This window comes from Octodon degus, unplaced genomic scaffold (genome assembly GCF_000260255.1).
Source record: "Octodon degus isolate 3935 unplaced genomic scaffold, OctDeg1.0 scaffold00029, whole genome shotgun sequence".
NCBI lineage: Eukaryota > Metazoa > Chordata > Mammalia > Rodentia > Octodontidae > Octodon > Octodon degus.
The window spans coordinates 10,471,463-10,492,910 of record NW_004524605.1 but is presented as its reverse complement, the minus strand read 5'-3'; the positions used below and the strand labels follow the sequence as shown (position 1 = coordinate 10,492,910).

The 21,448-nt window shown below is 48.8% G+C and overlaps 1 protein-coding gene across 2 annotated transcripts in view; it reads left to right on the top strand.

Annotated features, from left to right (window-relative positions):
• Nucleotides 1-19,131, top strand: part of Gemin5 (gem nuclear organelle associated protein 5) — a 44,314-nt gene extending 25,183 nt beyond the window's left edge. For both annotated transcript variants that reach the window (XM_023713196.1, XM_023713195.1), the window contains exons 17-28: nt 235-348; nt 666-788; nt 2,687-2,782; nt 3,126-3,263; nt 4,531-4,678; nt 7,851-7,970; nt 9,129-9,339; nt 11,474-11,722; nt 13,686-13,848; nt 14,554-15,025; nt 17,404-17,503; nt 18,384-19,131. In XM_023713196.1, coding sequence (XP_023568964.1) covers nt 235-348; nt 666-788; nt 2,687-2,782; nt 3,126-3,263; nt 4,531-4,678; nt 7,851-7,970; nt 9,129-9,339; nt 11,474-11,722; nt 13,686-13,848; nt 14,554-15,025; nt 17,404-17,503; nt 18,384-18,551 — 2,102 coding nt within the window. In that variant the 3' untranslated portion in view covers nt 18,552-19,131. The remainder of the gene's footprint in view (nt 1-234; nt 349-665; nt 789-2,686; nt 2,783-3,125; nt 3,264-4,530; nt 4,679-7,850; nt 7,971-9,128; nt 9,340-11,473; nt 11,723-13,685; nt 13,849-14,553; nt 15,026-17,403; nt 17,504-18,383) is intronic.
• The last annotated feature ends 2,317 nt before the right edge of the window (nt 19,132-21,448 follow it).

The following is a 21,448-nucleotide window of genomic DNA, read 5'->3' as shown; positions in this document are numbered from 1 at the left end:
TCCCCTCAGCAGAGCAGGGGCCTCCTCGCCCTGAGCGTGAGGCCGAGGGCAGGGAGGAGCGTGCCGTGGCTTAGGCACAGCTGAGCACTGCACGGACAGCTTCAGCACAGGGGACCCGCCACCGCACTCCCTTCCAGAACTTCTCAGGCCCAGGAAAGCTCTTAATTTTTAAGAACTTCCTTCTGCATTGGCCTTCATCCCTAACTTTTTCCTTCCTTTACCCCCATGGTGTAGCTCCTAGAGAACCAGTTTCCTGCATTCCAACTTCATCAAGCTGTGAGAAGTCAAAAGCTCCTCTTAATAGTAAAGTCACTTTACTAAAAAAGGAGCCACCCAAAGAGAAGCCAGGTCAGTGCCAGCAACTGAAGGGTTTCGTGAGCCGCCCTGCCGGATCACGTGCCTGAGATCTGACGAGTCGCGGCAGCCTCAGTGGGCGTGGGCTTGTTTCAGTGGGTCTTGCCCGTGGCACTGGCAGCTCTCTGTGGCTGCTGGCCGGGTGCACTGGAAGCACAGTTCGTGCCCTGGGACCACAGTGGGAAGGCTTCTTGCGGGCGGAGGCGCTTGTGTGCAGGCGTGTCTGCGCCATGGAAGTCACTACCCACTACCTGTCCTTTTTCCCTCTCGTTCCTGACTTGCTGTTTTCTAATACTTTCCACATGTTTCAGAAGCCTTGATGAAGAAGAGAAAAGCCCGCTCCATGCTTCCTCTGAGCACCAGCCTGGACCACAGGTCCAAAGAGGAGCTTCACCATGACTGTCTGGTGCTGGCCACTGCCAAACACCGCCCAGGTACAGCGCTCGTGGCTGGGCCCGTCCACGGCTTCTAGGGACTCGCGCATATGGCATGCGCCTATCATTAGATGAATCAGTGGGTGCCAGGGCTTTGTGTCTGCATCTGCATTGTTTTCCAGCCTTCACTCCCCACCTTCACCCCTACCTCGCACCTAGAGCCAGGCTCCCCACTCTGACTGTCAGCACTGCCCTGGAGTGCAGGGCCCTGCGTGTGCCTTCCCAGGCGCGCAGGCAGGGTTCGTACACTGGCCGCATGCACTGACCCCCTAGGGCTGCTCTCCCTGTGGGACAGTATTCTTAGGTAGGAAGAATGTTTTTTCCCTTATTGTAAGTGTACCCATAGTGTGATGGCGCCTTACGGAAGTGTCTGTGGAGGGTTGGGGGTTTTATGCTTTTCGAAGCGCTCCTTAATGCTCACACTTCGGTATTGGGTTCACTTTGTTTTTAGTGGTGACTTCTTGTATGAAAAGGATTTGTGTGATCGGATAAGATTCAAACAGTATGAAAAGAAAGTATGCTCAGGAGGTTGAGGCAGGAAGATCACACATTCAAGGCCAGCCTGGGCTGGACTACACACTGCGTTCAAGGAACACCCTAAATAACATACCGAGACTGTTTGGAAAAAAATCTTTGCACCACTGACACCCCTGTCTTCCACTTGTTCCTACAGGGCATCTTATATGCCTTTCTTGGGTCTTGCCTCACCCATTTTTTTCCCAGAGCTTTGCCATGACTTCTTACATCCTGTTCTACTAATGTTGTGGTTTTACTTCATTTCATATACTGAAAATTCATCAACTTTCTAGAAATGTGCAAATTAAAGCAACACTGAGAGTCTGTCTTACTCCAGGAAGAATGGCTGTCAGCAAAAATTCAAATCACCAAGTGCTGGTGAGACTGCAGGCAAGAAGGAGCCCCTCTCCATTGCTGGCGGGACTGTGATCTAGCGCAACCACTGTGGAAATCAGTGTGGAGAGCCTCGAAACACTGAAACTAGAAATCCGGTTCCACCCAGCTAGTCCCTTTCTAAGTATCTTTCCAAAGAGCTAAAGATGTCATCCTGCAGTGGCGCATGCACACCCGAGCTTATCTATTGCAGCACAACTCACAGTCGCTACATCTTGAAGTAGCCTATATGCCTGTCAGCCTATGAGGGGACAAAGTGTGGCATCTGTATACACAGCAGAGTACTACTCGGCCATAAAGAAAAAAAACTTAAGTCACTTGATGCACTTCAAGACCATAATATTAAGTGAAATAGAGCAGACACACATGCTTAAGTATGGCATAGTTTTTCTTATAGAAGAAACCTAAACTATAAAGTAGGTACAAGCTAGAGGCAACAGGGCAGATCTTCTGGTTAAGGAGAGGTGGCCGGGAGGGAAGGAAACAGGACAGAGAATTAGGGTGTTGTGTATGTGTGCGCACCAACACCCCATGACGAACAAAACCATGATGTACTGCACGTAGCCACTAATAAAAAGTGTTTAGAAAGCAAACTGACTTTTAAAAGCAGAAAATAAACACTGAATCTCTTTCTGGTAGGTCCCAGTGAATACGAAGAACATTCTTTTTAGTTTTGTCTGTTGATCTATAGTACTTAAATACATGTTGGAATTTCAGTTCCTTTTTAACGTTTCTTTCCCCAAATCCGTCTAGTGTTTAACCAGACGGGTCTATGCTGTGTCACTGGGCTCTGCTTACGCTAAGCTTCCTAACAGCATACATATTTTGTGGCCGTGGTAAGCAGCAGAGGTACACAGGGCGTGCAGCTGATGTTCACATGTATTGGAAGTGTTCATCCATGGTATGCTCAAAAGTTACTGGACAAAAACAGTCACCTATGTAATGATGACGTTTGGGTTTTGTTTTGCTTTTTCTCATTTTAAATTAAGAGGTCAACGCAGATGCATCTGTTGATCTTGAAGAAAGATTTCACCTGGGGCTTTTCACGGACAGGGACGCCCTATACAAAATGATCGAGACTGAAGGTGAGGCCCGCAGCGCACGCCGTCCCACCCATCTCCTTCCTTCCTGACAGTTGTGTGCCCTCCCCCGGGGCTGCCGTGCTGTGGGCCTCTCACAGCTCCTTTCCGTGTGTGCATGTGTGCTCCTGGCTTCCGTGTTTGTGTCCATTCTTACATTGTCACAGGACACCAGATACACACTGTTCCCCCTGACTGCAGGGGCAAGTGGAGATGGGTGGGTGGTGGACAGGTGACCGCCCTGGTAGGGGACTCACCCCTCAGGGAATACCTTGTTCCCTCTGCCCTGTTGGAGCAGAAGACAGATTTTTCTGAAACGCCTTTTAAACATTAGCTGTCTTCCCCATAGGAAAAGGTCATCTGGACAATGGTCATCCGGAGTTATTTCACCAGCTCATGCTTTGGAAAGGAGATCTACAAGGTGTGCTGCAGACCGCAGCAGAACGCGGGGAGCTCACGGACAGCCTTGTGGCCATGGCGCCAGTGGGTATGCTCTTCTCAACCACAGTACTCTTGCCAGGAGGGTACGTCCACCGCAGACAGCTCAGAACACTACTAGCCTTGTTGAGCTTGAAATCACTTCCGTCTGGTTAGACCCAAACCCGACAGGAAGCCAGAGCACTGGCACACTCGTGGCGAAAGCATACCCAGTGGCCTATCAGTGCGTTGTGTCACTAGAACTGATGACCCCCACGTCGGGTGCTTCCCAGAAGGGGGTTTTACTCCGCTCACAGTGGTAGAGGTTCCTAAGCACAGTGCTGTCCTGGCCAGAGACCAGGGTGGGCCAGACTTGCTCCCTCCCCGCTGGGGCCTGAGCCCCGTGCATGTTAGGCGCACACTGCACCGCTGAGCTGTGCGCCCAGCCCAGGGCTTGTTCTTTCTATGCTGCCCAGTCTCTTAGGAATGAGCATTTCACAAAAGCACCATGATGCCTTCCCAGTGTGGTGTCCCTATGACCTAATTAGCTTCCCCAGGCCCACCCCATAGGGTCCAACACTGTCCGGGGCTGATGGGGCGCCCAACCTTGTGAACAAGCTTACAGAAAAGGATTAAATATAGACAGATGTACTAATGGTTTGTAGGGTCCCTCAAGTTCAGAACTCTAGGAGCTAAGACCAAGACTTCTGGAGCACCCGTATTCAAACAAAGCCAAGGGAGAGCTGAGGTAAAGGCGGGAAACGGAGCAGGACCTTGTCCTATCCTCAAGGTTGACACTGACAGCAGGAGCCAAATGGCTACAGGTGCAGTCTGACCTTAAGAATTGGGGTGAGGGGTTTAGGGAGATAGGTCAGGAGAATAAGCGCTTGTGTGGCAAGCTTAACGGCCTGAGTTCAATCCCCAGTTCCGCTAAAAAAAAAAAAAGAATTTGTGTGAGAGCCAGATGTAGCCAGATGTCCTGAGATGCGACTCTGTCTTGCCCTCTGAGGAGTGACAGTGTTGAGGGCCAAAATAGGCCTGTACCTACTGTGACCGTTGGCATGGAGAGTTGCACTCACTGTGTGCCAGCCTCCACCAGGGATAGACTCTTGGACGCCCACACCTTTTGTGTTGGGGAAGTTTGCACTTAGGAGATAGAATCATGGAAACAGTTTATGTTTCAGAGTGTGTGGGGAGAGAGATGACGATGATCGCTAACGGCCGTTGGCTCTGGTTATCCCAGTGACTCTGGAAATACGATCTTGTAAGCTAGAGTGAACCTGCTTCTGTCCCCCACAAGACCTGTTGGTTTTCTAAACGGCCACTTTCTTTTCTAGCGGGCTACCACGTGTGGCTGGGGGCCGTGGAGGCCTTTGCCAAACAGCTGTGCTTCCAGGATCAGCATGTCAAGGCTGCCTCTCATCTGCTGTCCATCCATAAAGTGTACGAAGCCGTGGAGCTGCTGAGGGCCAACCATTTCTACAGGTCCGTGTGGCCGCAGAGTGCAGCCAGGCTTGGAGTCACCCCAAGTCCATAGGCTAAAGGGAGACAGACAGGGAGCCGCACACCAGTGGGGGCTTCAGGGTAGCTCCTCAAGCCCCACCTAAGAAGCGGAATCTGACCAGCCACCCCAGAAGTTCTCCAGGCACCCCTGCTTAGCTGAAGAAAGATACAGCATTGCAGATTTAGTCCAAATGCTCTTCCCCATCCCACCCTCATCGTCTTTCCTGTACACAACTGCTGATGTCACTACAGTGTATAAAGAATGAAAAACAGAAAGAGAACGCTCCTATAGACGGCAGGCAGCTGGGTCCTGTTATCCGGCCTCAGTCTCCGGCATCTAACTGCAACTTTAGGCCACTTATGTCTAGTATCCGTATCTTTTCAGTAAGTCCAAGTTTCTAATCCCTATCAGTCTCTTTGCTTAAGGAGCTTTTTTTGTGCGTGTAGTCTATCTGCTGGTAACAAAGTCCCTGAAATTTGTCTATAAAAAAGTCTTCAATTTTACCTTCATTTTTAAGGATTCTTTTATGGGTATAGAATTCTCGAATAGAACTTGTCCTTTAGCGCTTCAAAGATACTCTGTTTTCTCTTGGTTTTCATTTTTTGTTTGCTCATCTGTTGTTGACACAGGGTCTTGCTGTGCAGCTCAGGCTGATCTTGAACTCACTGTAGCCCAGGCTGCCCTAGGCCTCACAGCGATCCTCTTGCCTCAGCCTCCCGAGTGCTGGGATTCCAGGTGTGCACTGCCACACCCTGCTGTAACATTACATTTATCTTTGTTATATGGGAACTGCATTTTTCTCCCTGTTTATAAGACTTTATCACTGACTTTCAGCAGTTTGATATGATGGGCTATGATGCAATTTTTTGTTTATGCTATTTGGGTTTGTTGTCTTGCTAGAGTGCTGAACTTCGTTTTGATGAGCACTAAATTTACTGGCGCATTGCCTTCATCTTTTCATGGCTTTGTGGGGAGGTGGGGTACTAGGGCTTGAAGCCGAAGTCTCATGCCTCCTCTGCAATAAACTATATCTCCTGACTTTTTAAAGGTTTTTATTTGAGGCAGAGTATTGCTAAGTTGCATAGACTGGCCTGAAACCTGTGATCGTCCTGCCTCAGTCTCCTGAGTAACTGGGACTGCAGGCAAATGCCACCGCACCTGGTTTCTTGACTTATTTTAAGTTTTGTTAGGGGAGGTTTAGAGCAATTAGTGTCATAGAATTCATTTGACTCCCTGCCTCCTGATGTCTTGAATGCCTTGGGTCTTCACCAGATGACAACTCAGATGTGTCTAAACGGAGTGATCTGAGAACTGTTCAGTTCGCAGTTTCCTTGTTGTTCTCTGTTCAGCCTGCAGGAGTTTCCTACGCATCCAAAGCTTGGTACTTAGAAGAGACTTCAGGATCCCTGCCAGAGCGGCAGCCTTTTCTGGGCAGTGGCTTCCTCTAGGGTCCTGCCTCGTCAAGCACTGGGCTCTGTGGAGGGTGTGCGTGGGGAAGCTGCTTCCCACAGAGGGGGCCTGTACCCCTCGTTGCCTGTATCAGCGGATGGCTCTGCACTGCTTGTCGCCCAGGGCCTGAAGTGATTGCATGTATACTTTTTCCCATTTTTTATGTTTATGGCATGTGAATAAGTCTAGTCCCAATACTCCACATGGCTAGAAGCCCCAAACACAACTTAGGTCCTGCTTTCTCTTTAGGTCACTACGATTCCACCCCCAGCTGTGGGGGCTGTGACACAGAGGTTCAGTGCCATTTGGAAAATACTAGTTGAGAGTTTTGCATTCTGCCAAATGTCAACACATTTCACTATAAATGACCTTCCCCCATCACGTTCCTTAATATTGCCATCAGTCTCATCAAAAAAGTTATCTTTGGGCTGCGGAGATAGCTCAGCAGTCTAAGCGCCTGCCTAGGCAAGCACACAGACCCAGGTGTGATCCCCGGCATCACGTGCTGTGCCAGCCCCACCTTCAGGCGCGCTGAGCCAGCCACCACCTGGTATGATGGCACACACCTGTAATCCCAGTACTGGGGAGACTGAAAATAGGATCACTGGAGTCCGAGCTGAGCAGCAAGACCCTGTACCAAATGCATAGGGGGAAAAGGGGCCTGGCAGATAGCTCAGCACACTAAAACGCCTGCTAAAGGCAGGCATAGCAGCCAACCAGGGTGTGATCCCTTGTGTGCTGTGCTAGCTCTGTCCCCAGGGCACACTGAGCCGGGATTGAAACTGGGCATGGTGGCAGGCGCCTGTAATCCCAGTGCTTGGAGGCTGAAAACAAGAGAATCACTGCAAGTCCAATCTGTATAGTGAGACCCTATAAGACCCTGTACTAAAATACATTTGGAGAAAACTTTAACTTTTGGGCAGCTGTCAACCTCCTGGTGACAAGTACAAGTTTCTAAAATTTCACATTTTCTCTAGAAAGTTTAGATTTTATGATGAGCAACATATACCGGTGGTTGTTTTCTGTGAAGTCCTAGGTTTGCTTTGCTCAATGTTGAGAAACCATCTCCCAGATACCTAGCACCAAGTAACTTGTTAGTCTCTTTAAACACAGAACGGGGTTCCATGAAGCAAGCCGCAGCTCAGTTTACAGTTCACTCATACAAACTAGAGACAGACCATTATTGTTTGGGATATAACAGAGCACATAAATAAATGTTCTTCCCACTTGGTCAGGCGCCATCTTAAAGTGCTAACTTAAGTGACCAAAACGTGTGACCTCCACTGCCTCTTCAGGCATTCACCTCTGGTGAGGGTGAGGGCCACCTTCTGATTCTTGCCACATGCCGGAGCTTTTGCCCACCGTGGCCTTTGCATAGTCAGTGCAAGTGTGCAGGTTTTAAAGTGCAAGTAATCCCCAAGTGTTAGCTTGATCTTGTGAACCCCTAAAGGGTCTTGGATCCCCAGGAACACACAGGGCTCACTTTAAGAATTGTTGGGAAAAAAAAAAAGAAGCGTTGAGCTGAGGAAGAATCAAGGGGCTCATGTTTTCCACTTGGCTGGTAACGGAAGGGTCCAGCTTTACGCAAAATCGGAGCAGTGTAGTCAACCCAGAAGGAAACACCGTCCGGCCCTGGAGCCCTTGCTCAAGCCTCTTCTAGAGAAACCTTTCCAGAGCAGCTCCACTGTCTGTTCTTGCCTTTAGAGAAGCTATTGCAGTAGCCAAGGCCCGACTGCGCCCCGAGGACCCTGTACTGAAGGACCTGTACCTCAGCTGGGGAGCTGTCCTGGAAAGAGACGGCCACTACGCTGTGGCAGCCAAATGGTAAGGCCCAGGGGACCACGGGGCCACACACAGGAGAGGATGAAGGGAAGTGGGTCCAGAGGGAGAAAGGACCAAGTTAGAAGTCCAGGTAAAGCAACTAGCAAATTCAGAAGCTGTGCTAAGGCCAGCTCCATAGGAAGGCCTGGGGTCTCCTTGGTACTCATGTGAATCGCCATCACCACAGGATCAGAGAAGACCCAGAAATTACTCCTTTTGTATAGTGAAGTGTAACAGCCTCAAGAGCCTGAGTTCAGTGCAGGCCACGCTGGGGCTCCTTTCTTTCCTTAACCTGGGCACTGTTGCCTCATTCGCTGTGCCGAGCTGTGCTGACCTCGGCCAGTTCAGGGACAGACAGGCTTTGGGATGCCTGGCAGCCCAGGCACCTACAGAGGGCGGAAGTGGCTCTCTGCCGCCTCCTGCTGCTATGGGGATCAACTGTAGAAGCCCTGGGAAGCCAGAGCCCAGGACTGCAAGAGTCCTTTATGTACGAAATGGGCAAATCTGTAGAGAGAAGAATTGTTTCCTGCGGCTGGTGAGAACGGACAAAAGGAGCAGGGAGAACCCTACTGGATGATTAAAAGATTCTGAAACTGATTCACGGTGGTGGCGCACTACCCAGTAAATTTACTGAGAAGTTAGTGTATATGTAGTATCTGACTAGAGAGAATTTTGTAACTTGTAAAATATACCTGAGTAAAGTGTTTGCTTCGGGGGGTTTTGATTTTGGTGGTGGTGGTGGTGGTGGTGGTGGTGGTGGTGGTGGTGGTGGTGGTGTTTTGAAACAGGGCCTCAATATGTAGCCCAGGCTGGCCTCAAACTTGCAGTAATCCAAGTGCTGGGATTACAGGCGTATAGCACCATGCCTGACAGTAAAGGGTTTTTTTTCTTTTTTGTACTGGGAATTTAACTCAGAACCTCACACGTGCCAGGCAGGCAGTAAGTCACATGAACAGCCCTTTTCTTTTTCTAAAAAAGCTTTTTTAAAAAGAAAAGTGCTTCCACTATCTGGGAATAGCACATCTGGGGGCCGGGGAGATGGCTCAGTGGAATAAGCGCTTCCCTGGCAAGCACAAGGACCTGAGTTCAATCCCTGGTTCCACAAAAGAAAATTAGCACATCTGTTTATGATGCAGTATTGAGTTTCTCTTTATATTGCAGCTATTTAGGGGCCACTTCTCCTTTTGATGCAGCCAAAGTTTTGGCAAAAAAGGGGGACACAGCGTCATTGAGGACAGCCGCAGAGCTGGCTGTGATCTCGGGCGAGAACGAGTTGGCCGCCCTTCTGGCTCTCAGGTGTGCCCAGGAGCTGCTGCCCACCAAGAACTGGGTGGGCGCCCAGGAGGCCTTGCAGCTGCACAAGAGTCTCCAGGTCAGTCCATTACGTCTCCTTCCAGCTGCAGAATGGGGTCCCAAGTCCTTTCTGGGCAAGCCCAGTGGACAGCCCCAGTTGCACTGTGTTGGCCTGGGAAGTGTCCTCAGAAGTGTGTGGCTGCCCTGGCCAGGCTGTCACACTGCAGCCCAGGGCTTGTCATTGCCACAAGGGCCTGTGAGACAGCATGGTCATTCTCCTACTCCATCACTTACTGCCTTGTACAGAGTATCTGGACAGCCTCTAGTCTGCCTAGAATGGGCTTTTAGCCAGATCTGGCTGAAAACAAGTAACTGGGCCAGGGGCAAAGTGCTTGGTTAGCATGCATAAGGCCATGGGTTCTGTCCCCAGCACCACACACAAAATCATAACGATGATTGCTGCCTTTTTAGCACCTCAGAAAGCAGAGCCACTCCAGTTTGCAAAGCAAGGACACATTTGGCTCATTTTAGCTGCCTGTGCTTGTCAGGTACTAATGTGAGCTTCTTAATTTCCTCTTGCCCCAATGTGAGCGCTGCCCTGCAAACGATCCTAGCTGAGTGTTCGGAGCCCCTGGAAGATGCTAGGCAGGGAGCAGCTTTCTGGAAACAGTGTATTTAAAAAATGGACACAAGGGGCCCGGGAGATGGCTCAGTAGAATAAACGCTTGCCTGGCAAGCACAAGGGCCTAAGTTCAATCCCTGGTTCCACCAAAAAAATAAAATAAATGGACACAAAATAGTACATGCTAGGAGATGGCGCCACTGAGTATATTCCTTGTTTCTTGTTTTTTGGGTTTTTTTCCTTGTTTTGAGACAAGGTCTTGCCATGTAGTTCAGCCTGGCCTTAAGCTCAATATCTAGCCGAGGCTGGCCTTGATTTTTTTTTAATTAATTATTTATTTATTTATTTATTTATTTGTGTGTGTGTGTGGCCAGCTCAGCCCACCAGGGGGCGGGGCTGACTGGCATGTAGTGCTGGAGGATTGAACCGCGGTCCCTGTGCTTTGCTAAGCTTGTTCTAAGTAGGTGCTTTAGACCACTGAGCCATCTCACCAGCCCTTGGCCTTGATCTTATCTACAATTTAAAAAAAAAAGAATGCTTCCAGAGTGATTGTTTAGCATTTCATTTTTATCTCCAAAACAGCATCTTTAACAAAACCAAAAAACAAGACCTGTAAGCTATTAGAACCTGAATGCTCTAATGGGGCTTCTCTCGCTGTATGGAACAGACCTTTATAAGCTAAGAAAGTATTACCATAGGGCTACACCCAGACTTGGGACAACTACAAAACCAGCAGAAATACGTCCCAGAGCTGTTCGCTGCTTTTGTCTCCTCCGGCTGATCCCCACCACGCACACTCGGACAGGCACTTAGGCCTGCCCGGCCCTCGGATCAGAAAGCTGATGGCCCTGGCCCCTTGCTCTATTACTCTTAACCTCTGCTCCTCGCCTGGCGCTGGGACAGGGAGGGTGAGTGTGGTGAGAACCCAGCTCGTCTTTTCTCCAGCTGGGTCACCACTCCTACGGAGCTTACCTATGTATGCCTTAAACTGTACGAGTGGGGCTCCAGTTGGGAGTTCCATGTTACAAAAATTGTTCCTGCTCTGGGGAGATGGCTCAGTGGAATAAGCGCTTCCCTGACAAGCACAAGGGCCTGAGTTCAATCCCCAGTTCCACCAAAAAAAAAAAAAAAAATTGTTCCTTAGCCCCAACACAGTAACATGCACTTAAAATCCCAGGAATCTGGGAGGCTGAGGCAGGAGGGTCACTAAAGTCTTGCCTGGCTGGACAACTTAGCAAGATACTGTCTTATAACTTAAAAAAATATGAAAGGGCTATTAATATAGCTCACTGCAAAGACCCTGGCCTGGTTTAGTCCCGTGGACAGACAGATGATAGATACAGATAGACATAAAAAAATAATATGAAAACAATAATTTTAAGTTTCTTCGCTTCAAGGACCCAAAGGTAGAATTTTCCCAAAAGGCACCTAAAGGAGAGGTCAGGTGCTGCCCCCTTTTCCCATGTGACAGCTTTGCAGGCAGCCCCCAGTGAGGGGGCGTGGTTGTGTCCAGTGTGAAGGGGAATGCTGAAGGGAGGACTAGGGGAACTTCACGCATAACAAGTGTGTTCTCTTTGTTGATGGGTCCCAGGGCCAGAGGTTGGTGTTTTGCCTCCTTGAGCTCCTGTGCCGGCATCTGGAGGAGAAGCAGCTTCCAGAAGCCGCAGGCGGCTCCTACCACACATGGGCCACGGACACCGAGGGGCCCTTCGTGCAGCGAGTGACCTCAGTGTGGAAGAGCGCCTTCGGCCTGGACAGCCCAGGGCAGTGTCGGGCAGCCTTGCAGAGACTGCAGGACATTAAGTACCCGTCTGCTACAAACAACACGCCCTCCAAACAGGTACCGTCTGCACTGGCCTTCCACGCCCATCCGTGTCGGTGAGCCAGGAAAACCTATAGAATAGTTTACTTTTAAGACTAAGGCAGGCCAGTGCACCCTGGGAAAGATCCCTTTGGAGTAAAACACTTTAGATTTGAGGTCTTAGGTCAAAGGCAGGGAACATACTTCAGCGCCATAAGCACCTGCCTGGCAAGTGCAAGATCCCCACTTTGATCCCAGTACCCAAACAGAAATTGAGATTCTACATCAGTAGTCAGTCTGTCTGTCTCTGTCTCTCTCTGTCTCTGTCTGTCTATCTGTGTCTGTCTCTGTCTCCATCTCTCTCTTTCTCTCTTTTATTTTGAGACAGTCTCACTATGTAGCCCAGGCTGGCCTCTGAAACTCACAGCAGTCCTCCTGCCTCAGCCTCCCAAGTACTGGGATTACAGGGGTGTACAACCATGCCCATAACTAGAATTAACAAATATTCACACTTTTTTCTTGAGTAATTTTTACTTCCTAGGATTTTGTTTTATATATTCATGTGAGATTTTCTGTTTGGTTTAAAATAATACAATAGGGGGCCAGGGAGATGGCTCAGTGGAATAAGCGCTTCCCTGGCAAGCGCAAGGGCCTGAGTTCAATCACCGGTTCTGCCAAAAAAAATAAATAAATAAAAATAAAATAATACAATAGGGGCTCAGCAGTCTAAGTGCCTACCTGGCAAGCATAAGGACCCAAGTTCGATCCCTAGTACCACATGCCATGCCAGCCCTGAGCCAAGCCAGCCACCGAAACCAGGTGTGGTGCACACTTGTAATCCCAGCACTGGGGAGGCTGAGATAGGAGGATCACTACCAGTCTGAGCTGCACAGTGAGATTCTGAAAATAAATAAAAGAGTTTAAAAAATAATACTACAATAAAGTTGAAGTCCTTAGTTCCCTTCCTCAGCCCGATATCCTCGCCTGGCTCTCTAAAGGTAGCTCTTGTTTCTCCATGTTATTTTGTGTCATCATATTATCTCGTATTATTTTGCAGCTTATTTCAGTAGCTTTTTTTGTAAAATTGCGCATGTTGATACAAAGAGATCAAGTTGATTTAACTGGCCTAACCATTTGTGACTATATCTCAGTTTATCTGCATTTTATTTTTAAAATAAAGAAATATTGTTTTATTTATGCGGAGTAAGACTCCCTCAAATCGAAACAGGCTGTTTCTCTAAAGGTCAGTGTATAAAGACCTGCCCTGGCCACCCCGCTGTCCAGATACTTGGCCACAAGGAGCCAGCCTCCGCACACGGCCTTGCACCCAAACACGTGGTACAGCGTACTCCACAGCAGCCAGAAGCTAGAGGCCACCTGGCCGTGGCTGTGCAGCCGGGGTACACTCAGAACACTAAATGCTACACAGTGCAGCAGTAAAAAAGAACACATTTCTAGTATACAGACCTCAATGAGTTTCAGAAACATCCCAAATAAAGGTTCCAGGACACAAAAGACTACAGCACTCTGTGGCTTTATCTAAGGTCTAGAAAAATAAAAGCAGTAAAACTCAGGTCAGTGTTTTCAGAGGCTGGAATGAACTGATTGTCCACGAAGGAGGGTCATGCGTGGAACGGTTCTGGGTGGCAGAAACGTCCATCTGTCTTGGTTCTGGTGGTAGTTACACTGCTGTATGTGTTGGTCAGTGTTCTTGAACCTGTACATCTAAAACTGATGGATTTCTATCTTAATTATTCTGGTGGCTTTGTTGACTTTGCATTACAGCTTTTCATTCTAGAAATTTCGTTTTCATCAAAGGCAAACACCAGGGCACTGTCTCGTGCGTGCTGCTGTGCCCCTGGCCAGAGAGCTGCTCCTGAGGAAGCAGGGTGGGGACAGAAGGGCTTTGAGGATCAGGAGCTGAGCACCATTTCCAGGGCAGCTCCGGGAGGAGGGTGGTGCCCTGCGAGATGTTGTACTGAAAGCCCCACCCTTGCTCTAGCTCCTGCTTCACATCTGTCATGACCTGACCTTGGCAGTGCTGAACCAAGAGGCAGCCTCCTGGGATGAGGCTGTGCAGGCGCTGCTTCGGGCGGTGATGCGGAGCTACGATTCAGGGAACTTCACCATCATGCAAGGAGTGTGCTCGGCCTTCCTCCCCGACGGTGAGTGGCTCATGTCTGTTCCCGCCATCGAGCAGCTCTCCACCAGGAGCCACCGGTGTGGCACCAGGAACACCAGGCTAGTGAAAAGACAGGCTGACCCAGTTGTCATTACAGTAGCTGGAATCCTCACTCCAGCTCTTAGATAGGCATTGTCAGGCGTGGCCCACACACCGTGATGTCAAGGCCAGCCTGGGCTGCATAGGAAGACCCTGTCTCAAGCCCAAAGAAAGAGGCAGCCGGAATGTCTGCACCGTTTGCCTTCACCCAGAGCTGCCTGCCTCTCTGCCTCCTGCCCACTTTCCACACACAGTGTAAGAGAGAGAAATGATGACATACGATCAGAGAGGCACATACCAAAACATTATTAGACCTGCATAATTTGTCACTGCCCCAAACCCTCATGGTGTTCAGGGTTACAGTGGGATTGTACCTCGCCTGGCCCTGGGAGAAAGGGAGCACTCTTTCTGCTTGCTCTGAGTGAGCCCTAGCCTGTGCACAGCAGTGACACCATCACCCCACACCAGGAAACACTTCCCTCTAATTGGTTTAGGACCAACATCTGTGGTGCCAAGTGTCCTGCCAGCCTGTTTCTCGGGTGCCTCTCGGGCAACAGGTACTGAGATGTGGCAGAAAGCCACATTTCTGGCAGACAAAAGAAGTATATGACCCCAGAGAGAGTATACAACCTTTTTCTTTTTCTTGTAGGCTGTGGCCACCTACGAGACAAACTGGGTGACCATCAGTCCTCGGCGGCAGCAGCTCTCAGAAGTGTGGAGGCCTTTTGCATGTATGGGCGTCTGTATGAGGTCTGGTGGTCGCTCTCCGGACCTGGCTCCGAGCCAAGCATCTGGGTCAGGGCTGAACACCAGAAGACACTGGCGGCTGGGCAGAGCCAGCAGGTGGACAGGGACAAGGCCAGTGCTGAGGAGATGCGCTGTGGCGCCACAGAGCCCAGCGAGAGACTCTCAGAGGAGAGCATGCGGGTGCTAAGCACCTGCCAGGGGCTCTTCTCAGAGCCGCACGCCAGCCTCCAGAATGCACAGAGGACTGCAGCTCGAGTCCAGGAGACGCTGGCGGAAATGATCCACCAGCACCAGAAGAGCCTGCTGTGTACGTCAACGGCCAGTGGGCCCAGCAAGAGCGAACCCGAGCAGGAGACCGGTCCTGAGAGCCAGTGGTAGGTGCACAGTCTCGTCCCAGCAGGAGTAGGGAGACCAGCTGGGTGCTCTGTAATTTGTCCAGAGAAGCACCTGCTGCCCTTGGAAACGAAGGCACAGATTTGGGGGACTTGGAGTCAGATTAAGTAATACTGTTGGCCTTGCCAAGTGACTCCAGGCAAGTCTCTTGTGTCTCTAAGCTTTACCTTTGTCGTCAGATACCAACTTCTACCTTGGTGGTTTTGAGAACAAAACAGAACCCCACCTCTCAGCAGTGGTGCAGTACTAAATCCTACGGTTAGGTGCTAACAGAGTCCCCAGATAACCAGTCCCATAAAGGGTGATGTTGCATTATTGCATCTTTCAGGAAAAACACTTTATTATTTACACTATATTATTTCAAAAACACACTAAACAAGTGTGTGTTTTTAAAATTACACAGTGAACTGAGAAAACTCCCAAGGAGTGAAGGCTATCGCTTCCCAATGGTTTCCCTTGGAAACGGTGCGCGGTGTGGGCAGGAGCCAGTCACCACTGTGCAGCTGGATTTGTATGCTAGGAGCTGTGCAGCGATTGATCACTGCATAGTTTTTTGTTTTTTGTTTTTTTTTAATTTTATTTGTGTGTGTGTGTGTGTGTGTGTGTGTGTGTGTGTGTGTCCAGCTCAGCCCACCAGGGGTCGCGGCTGGCTGGCATGTGGTGCTGGGGATTGAACCGCGGTGCCTGTGCTTTGCTAAGCTTGTTCAAAGTAGGTGCTTGAGACCACTGAGCCATCTCACCAGCCCCAATCACTGCATAGTTGTTATTCTGAGCAACTGCTGCCGTGATTATGTCCCCTAGTACAGAGCCTATGAAATAGCAGCTCATCAGTAAGCCCACAGCTGTTATTATTACTATTTTTAAGAAATTAAAACTAAGAATCCTTGAAGTATTTATTTATTATGTAATTGGTACAGGGTCTCACTATGCAGCTCAGACTCGTAGTGATCCTCCTGTCTTCAGCCTCCCCAGCACTGGGATTACAGGGTGTGCCACCACGCTGGCCGTGGCCAGCTCAGCGCACCCACGGGCAAGGCTGGCACAGCATACGGTGCTGGGGATTGAAGCCCAGCCCCTGCAGGTGCTTAACCCATTAATCTATCTCACGGGCCTGAAGTCTTCATTTTAAATCATCAACACCTCATTTAAAATTCACAATTCAGAGATTTGAAGTCATTCTAGGCAGCTTTAGGTTTGCCTCAAGCTGTAACTAGCCCACTGGCTCTTAGTCTTCAGTCACAGTGCTTCTCTGGGGCACAGACATTCTGCCCGGAAAATGTGTCTACCCCCCTGTGGGTAGGAGCCCTGGCTCAGTCTAACCATTCCCCAGAGAGACCTAGGCCTTCCATACTTGACCTAAATGTCCTAAATTTTCACTGGCACTCTAGTCTGAAAGATTTGAAGAATGGCAAGGAACTACGTTTTGAAAAATTTATATCACCTCACATTGCCTTCTCTTGATTCCTTTTTGTTGTTGTTTGTTTGTTTTGATTTATGGTTTTTTGTTGTTTTGTTTTGGGGGGGCAGTTGCAGTACCAGGGATAAATAGATAGTTCTCCAGAAATACAGACAAATAGCCAATAAGCACTTGGCCAGCAAACACATGGAGACACTCAGCTTCACTAACCATTAGGGAACTGCTAGTGAAAACTGCAGTAAAACCCCACCTTATGCCATCAGGATGACTTTTATTTAAAAATCCGGAACGTAGCAAGTATTGATATGAATGGAAAAACCAAAACCTTTGTGCACCACCGATGGGAGTGTAAGACGGGACAGCCATGTGGAAAACGTGATGCAGTTCCTCACAAAATCAAAGGAGAAGTACTATGAGGTGCTGGGAGGGCTTCGCTTCAAGACAGAGACCCCGAAGAACTGAGCACAGGGTCTCAGAGACCCCTGCACGGCCGTGTTCATGGCAGCTGACAGGGAAGCAAGCCAAGTGTGCCCTGATGGGAGGGGACAAGCAGTTGTGTCCTGGGGAGGCAGTGGAGTGTTACTGCACCTTAAAAGGGAAGGAATCTGACAAGTGGCCGAACCATGAGGACATTGTGCTGCATGATATAAGCTAGTGACAGATAAATTATGTAGTGTGGTTCCTGTGACAGTGCGGCAGTGGTTGCCAGAGGCAGAGCATGGAGGATTACTGTTTAACAGGTGTAGAATTTCAGTTTTCCAAGATGAAAAGTGTTCTGGATAAGTATAGTTGCCTAACATGGAGAAGTTACTTAATACCACTGAAGTGTAGTTAACTGTAGTTATGGCAGTGAAATTTATGTTAGTATTTTCTCACAATAAATATAATTGGGGAGCATATTATTCAAGGCAAGATACATGACTTGGTACTTTTCATTACTAGTAACAGCAAAGGAGAAAATGAGCCAGTTTCTCTGCCAGAATTAACCAGAAGGCTTACGGAGGCGAATCAAAGAATTGCTAAGTTCCCTGAAAGAATCAAGGTAAGATTTATAAAGCAGTTCATTTGGTAAAACATTACTGTTTCCTGTTGTCATGTGAATTAACCAGATTCTTAAAGGTTATTTACTTTCTATTCAGTTTCTAAAGTGTAACTACTTAAATATGCTTACATTTTTAGGATATAGGCCAGGCCTGGTGGTACCTTTCTTTAATCCAGCATTCTAGGAGGTGGGGCTCTAAGCAAGAGTTTGAGCCCAGCCTGGACAGCTTAGCAGCTCAGCAAGACCTTGGTTCAAAACAAAAAGGCTGGACAGAGCTCAGCCCAAAGGCCTTGAGTTCATCACCAGTATTGGGAAGAAAATTAGGATGCATTTACCTTTTATTAGCCAGAATATTTCCTGAAAGCAGATTTTTAGGCAGGCAAAGTGACACACACTTGTAACCCCAGCACTGGGCGGCAAGCAGAAGAATTACGAGTTCAGGCCCAGCCTCCACAACTTGTCTCAGAAAGTGTTGGGGACTGAGACCCAGCTCATTGTGGAGACAAGTACAGCTGTGGACCACACAAGTGGTCTGATACCTCAGCCTTCCAAGAAGGCAAGCAGACTTAGGAGTTGGAGGGAAGTAAACCTCAGAGGTACATGCATTTGGCAACCTAGGGGGAGGCAGGTCCATTTGGCTATGGCCTTCACGGTAAGGGCAACAGAATTTTTAAAGTAGTACACTAGAAAAGGACGCTGTGTGTCAAGGACATGCCCGTGACCAGCCCGGTTCTGAGTACCAGCTCCTCAGTGCTGGGTGAGCGTGAGGGAAAAGGCGCTGGAGCCTGCATGCTGTCCACATGGCAGAGATGTGGTGCCCCCTGTGCTCCTGGCAGGCTCCTTGGACATGCTCTGTCTTCATCCTCATCTCATTTTTCAGACCTGGCCCTTCCCGGATGTGCTGGAATGCTGCCTCGTCCTGCTTCACATCAGGTCCCAGTGTCCTGGCTCTGTGCCCCAGGACCTGCAGCAACAGGCCCAAGAACTCCTTCAGAAATATGGCGACACTAAATTGTACGGAAGACACTGCCAGACCTTCTGCACGTAAACCCTCAGGGCCTTACAGAAGCCATCTCCCGACTGTCTCGGCAGCTACACCTCTCTGGCATACACGCTGGCACAGATGCGTCTGCAGTCATGCAGACCAGCACAAGAGGGATGAGCGTGAATTGGCTTTGTCCGTAGACAGCGCGTGGCCTGACTCTGGCCTCAGCTGCAGTTTGCTACAGACTAAAGGAAAGATCATGGAAAACCAGCAGCTGTTAACAGGCAGCACCAGCAGAGTGACCGTGGCTGTCGCAAAGCCTTACGCAGGTTTCCCCCAAAGAGGAGAAACTTCCGTAATCCCCTGTGGTGTTCTTGAACACAAACTACCTTCGTAGCTTGTTCTGGTTGGAGAGAGGACTGCCACACCCTGTGACTGGTGGTATATAGTTAATTTTGTTTCATGTGTATTAACCCAAGCTCTTCCACCTCTATTCCTCCGAAAGTTCTAAATGTGAAACAGGCCTTACCCATCATGTTGATTCTGCCTTGTCTCGCCTTTGGGTTAGAACTTTGTTTTTTACGGTTTCATAGAATTGCTTATTTGGATAAATCACTAAAGCTTTTCAGGAATGAAAGACTAACTCAAATGTGTGTCATCCCGTTAGTTTTCTACCAGGTAACAGTAATGAAATAGCCCAGGAAGGAATCACTGTTTCAGTGACTCTTAACGGGGGTTCAGGGAGCTTGAGAACAGTACTGGGACCGCGCTGCTCCCTTGCTCCGCCTCCCTGCCCCTGCCAGGGTCTTTGTTACTCGCCTTTGTTTTCTTACTTGCTGCTACCCAGCACTAAGCCTGGTCCTTTGCTGCGGCTCTCAGAGCTGTAGAACATGTTCTGCTTCCTGTCCTCTGCCCACAGCTCTCGGGCTCTGGCTTGGTCAGTCTGGGCCAGTTCGTCCTAGGAGCATCAGTGCTTTCTGCCCCCTGGCTCCCTCTGTGGCCTGGAGCCGGCATGCCTGTCTTCTCGGTCCCTCCTCCTCCTCCTGCTTGGCCCACTTCCTTGTAAGGACTCACTTACTCAACAGACAGATTTATTGGGTGTGGGTCTGGACAGGGCTAAGCTCTAGGGACACAGAAATAAGCACAATGTCACTGCTTACAAACTAGGTGTATCTGGGCTGTAGGAACATAACAGCCGAGGTGACCTCAGTCAGGAGCCAGTACCCAATCACCAAGGAATAAAATACTTGTAAAGCCAAATACTCTGGAGATAAACGCATTTTGTGACCACATATCTGACCTTTGGCTCACCAGACTTTCACTCTAGGACGATGACATCTAAGTACTGTTCACTACAAATCCTTGCTCTCTCTTTGGTTAAGCACTTGAACGTCAGACGCTTCTGTAACATCCACTTCCTAGCACAGGGAAATCAGGCTGTCTCCATGGGGATCGGAACAGCGTTCCTTCCCGACTGTTGATCTCATTTAAGAGTCACTGTGAAGACTTCCATTTGAACAGACTTTTGTATGTGCCTTACCTTAGATTTTAAGATATGTTAGACCTGGGCTGGGGAAATCGCTCGGCAGCATAAGCACCTGTCTGGCAAGTGCAAGGTCCCAAGTTCAATCCCTGGTACCACATGCCACCAAGCTCCAGCATGGTGGCACACTGTATGCCTATAATCCCAGCGCTGGGGAGGCTGAGACAGGAGGATCACTATGAGTCCAAGCTTCATAGGGAGACCTTGTGTCGAAAAAATAAAATGTTAAACCCAAAACAGGAAATCTGCATAAATGAAATCCTCACAGTTCTTCACCCAGTTAGGCAGATTCTAGAGAGGATGCCTTGGTCCTCCAGGTGGGGAGTTTTCATTGCAAAGGGAGTAGAATGAGATAGCAGGCTGTCATCTGCTAAGATGAACAATTCTGCTTACAGAGAAGACAATTTATTCCCTTCCGCTTGAGTAAAGGGCACTTACCACTTTGTAATTTACCAGAAGCAGCACCTGTGGAGAGTGAAACCCTGCACACGCCTTAATTAGTATGTAGGTAAGACTAAGAATTACTATTTGAAAACTGCAATAAAAGTACCCAACAAGGAGTCACAAAGATGTCTGGCTCGGTTTCCTCTTATGCTCCTCTTTCCAGTGCTATAGAATGTACTCAAAACTATTATCATTTGAGAGAATTATCCTTTGTATGTCCATAATTACCAAAAGCACAATAAACCCAGCTACCAGGGTTACTAGGTGGAAAGGATTTATCATTAAGCAAATTTTGGACTTTTACCATTTGCAGTAACTGGCACGGTGGCCATCATGCTGCCTCCCAGCGTGTCTCACCTGGACCCAGGGCCTCTGCACTCTCCTTCTCTTTTGAGGCAGTCTCCCTGTTTCCCAGGGTGGTCTTGAACCTGCGGGCCTCCCAACAGCCTTCCCCAGCACGAGGATTCCAGGTACGTGCCACCACGCTTGGCCTTCCAGGTCTGCTCTTCTAGCTAATTCTGCATTCTTTGCCTAACAGTGACTATTGCAAATCTCTTCATCAATTCCCTTCTTAAACATTTCATACTAAAATTGAAACGATACAGGTATTAGCACGGCCCCTGCACAACAAATTAGTGAAGCATTCCATATTTTCAAATAAAATTGATAAGCCCCTCAGTAACCTCATCAAAGAGGAAAGAAGGGGCCAGGGAGATGGCTCAGTGGAATAAGTGCTTCCCCGGTAAGCAAAAGGGCCTGAGTTCAATCCCCGGTTCCGCCAAAAACAAAAAACAAAAAAAAAAAGGAAAGAAAAAGCTCAAATTCAGGCAATTAGGAATGAGAAGGTTGAAATTACCACAGACCGTGTGGAAATTCAGCTCATTAAAATGATTTTTAAAAATTAAAAACCAGGGGCTGGAGAGATGGCTCAGTGGTCTAAAGCACCTACTTAGAACAAGCTTAGCAAAGCATC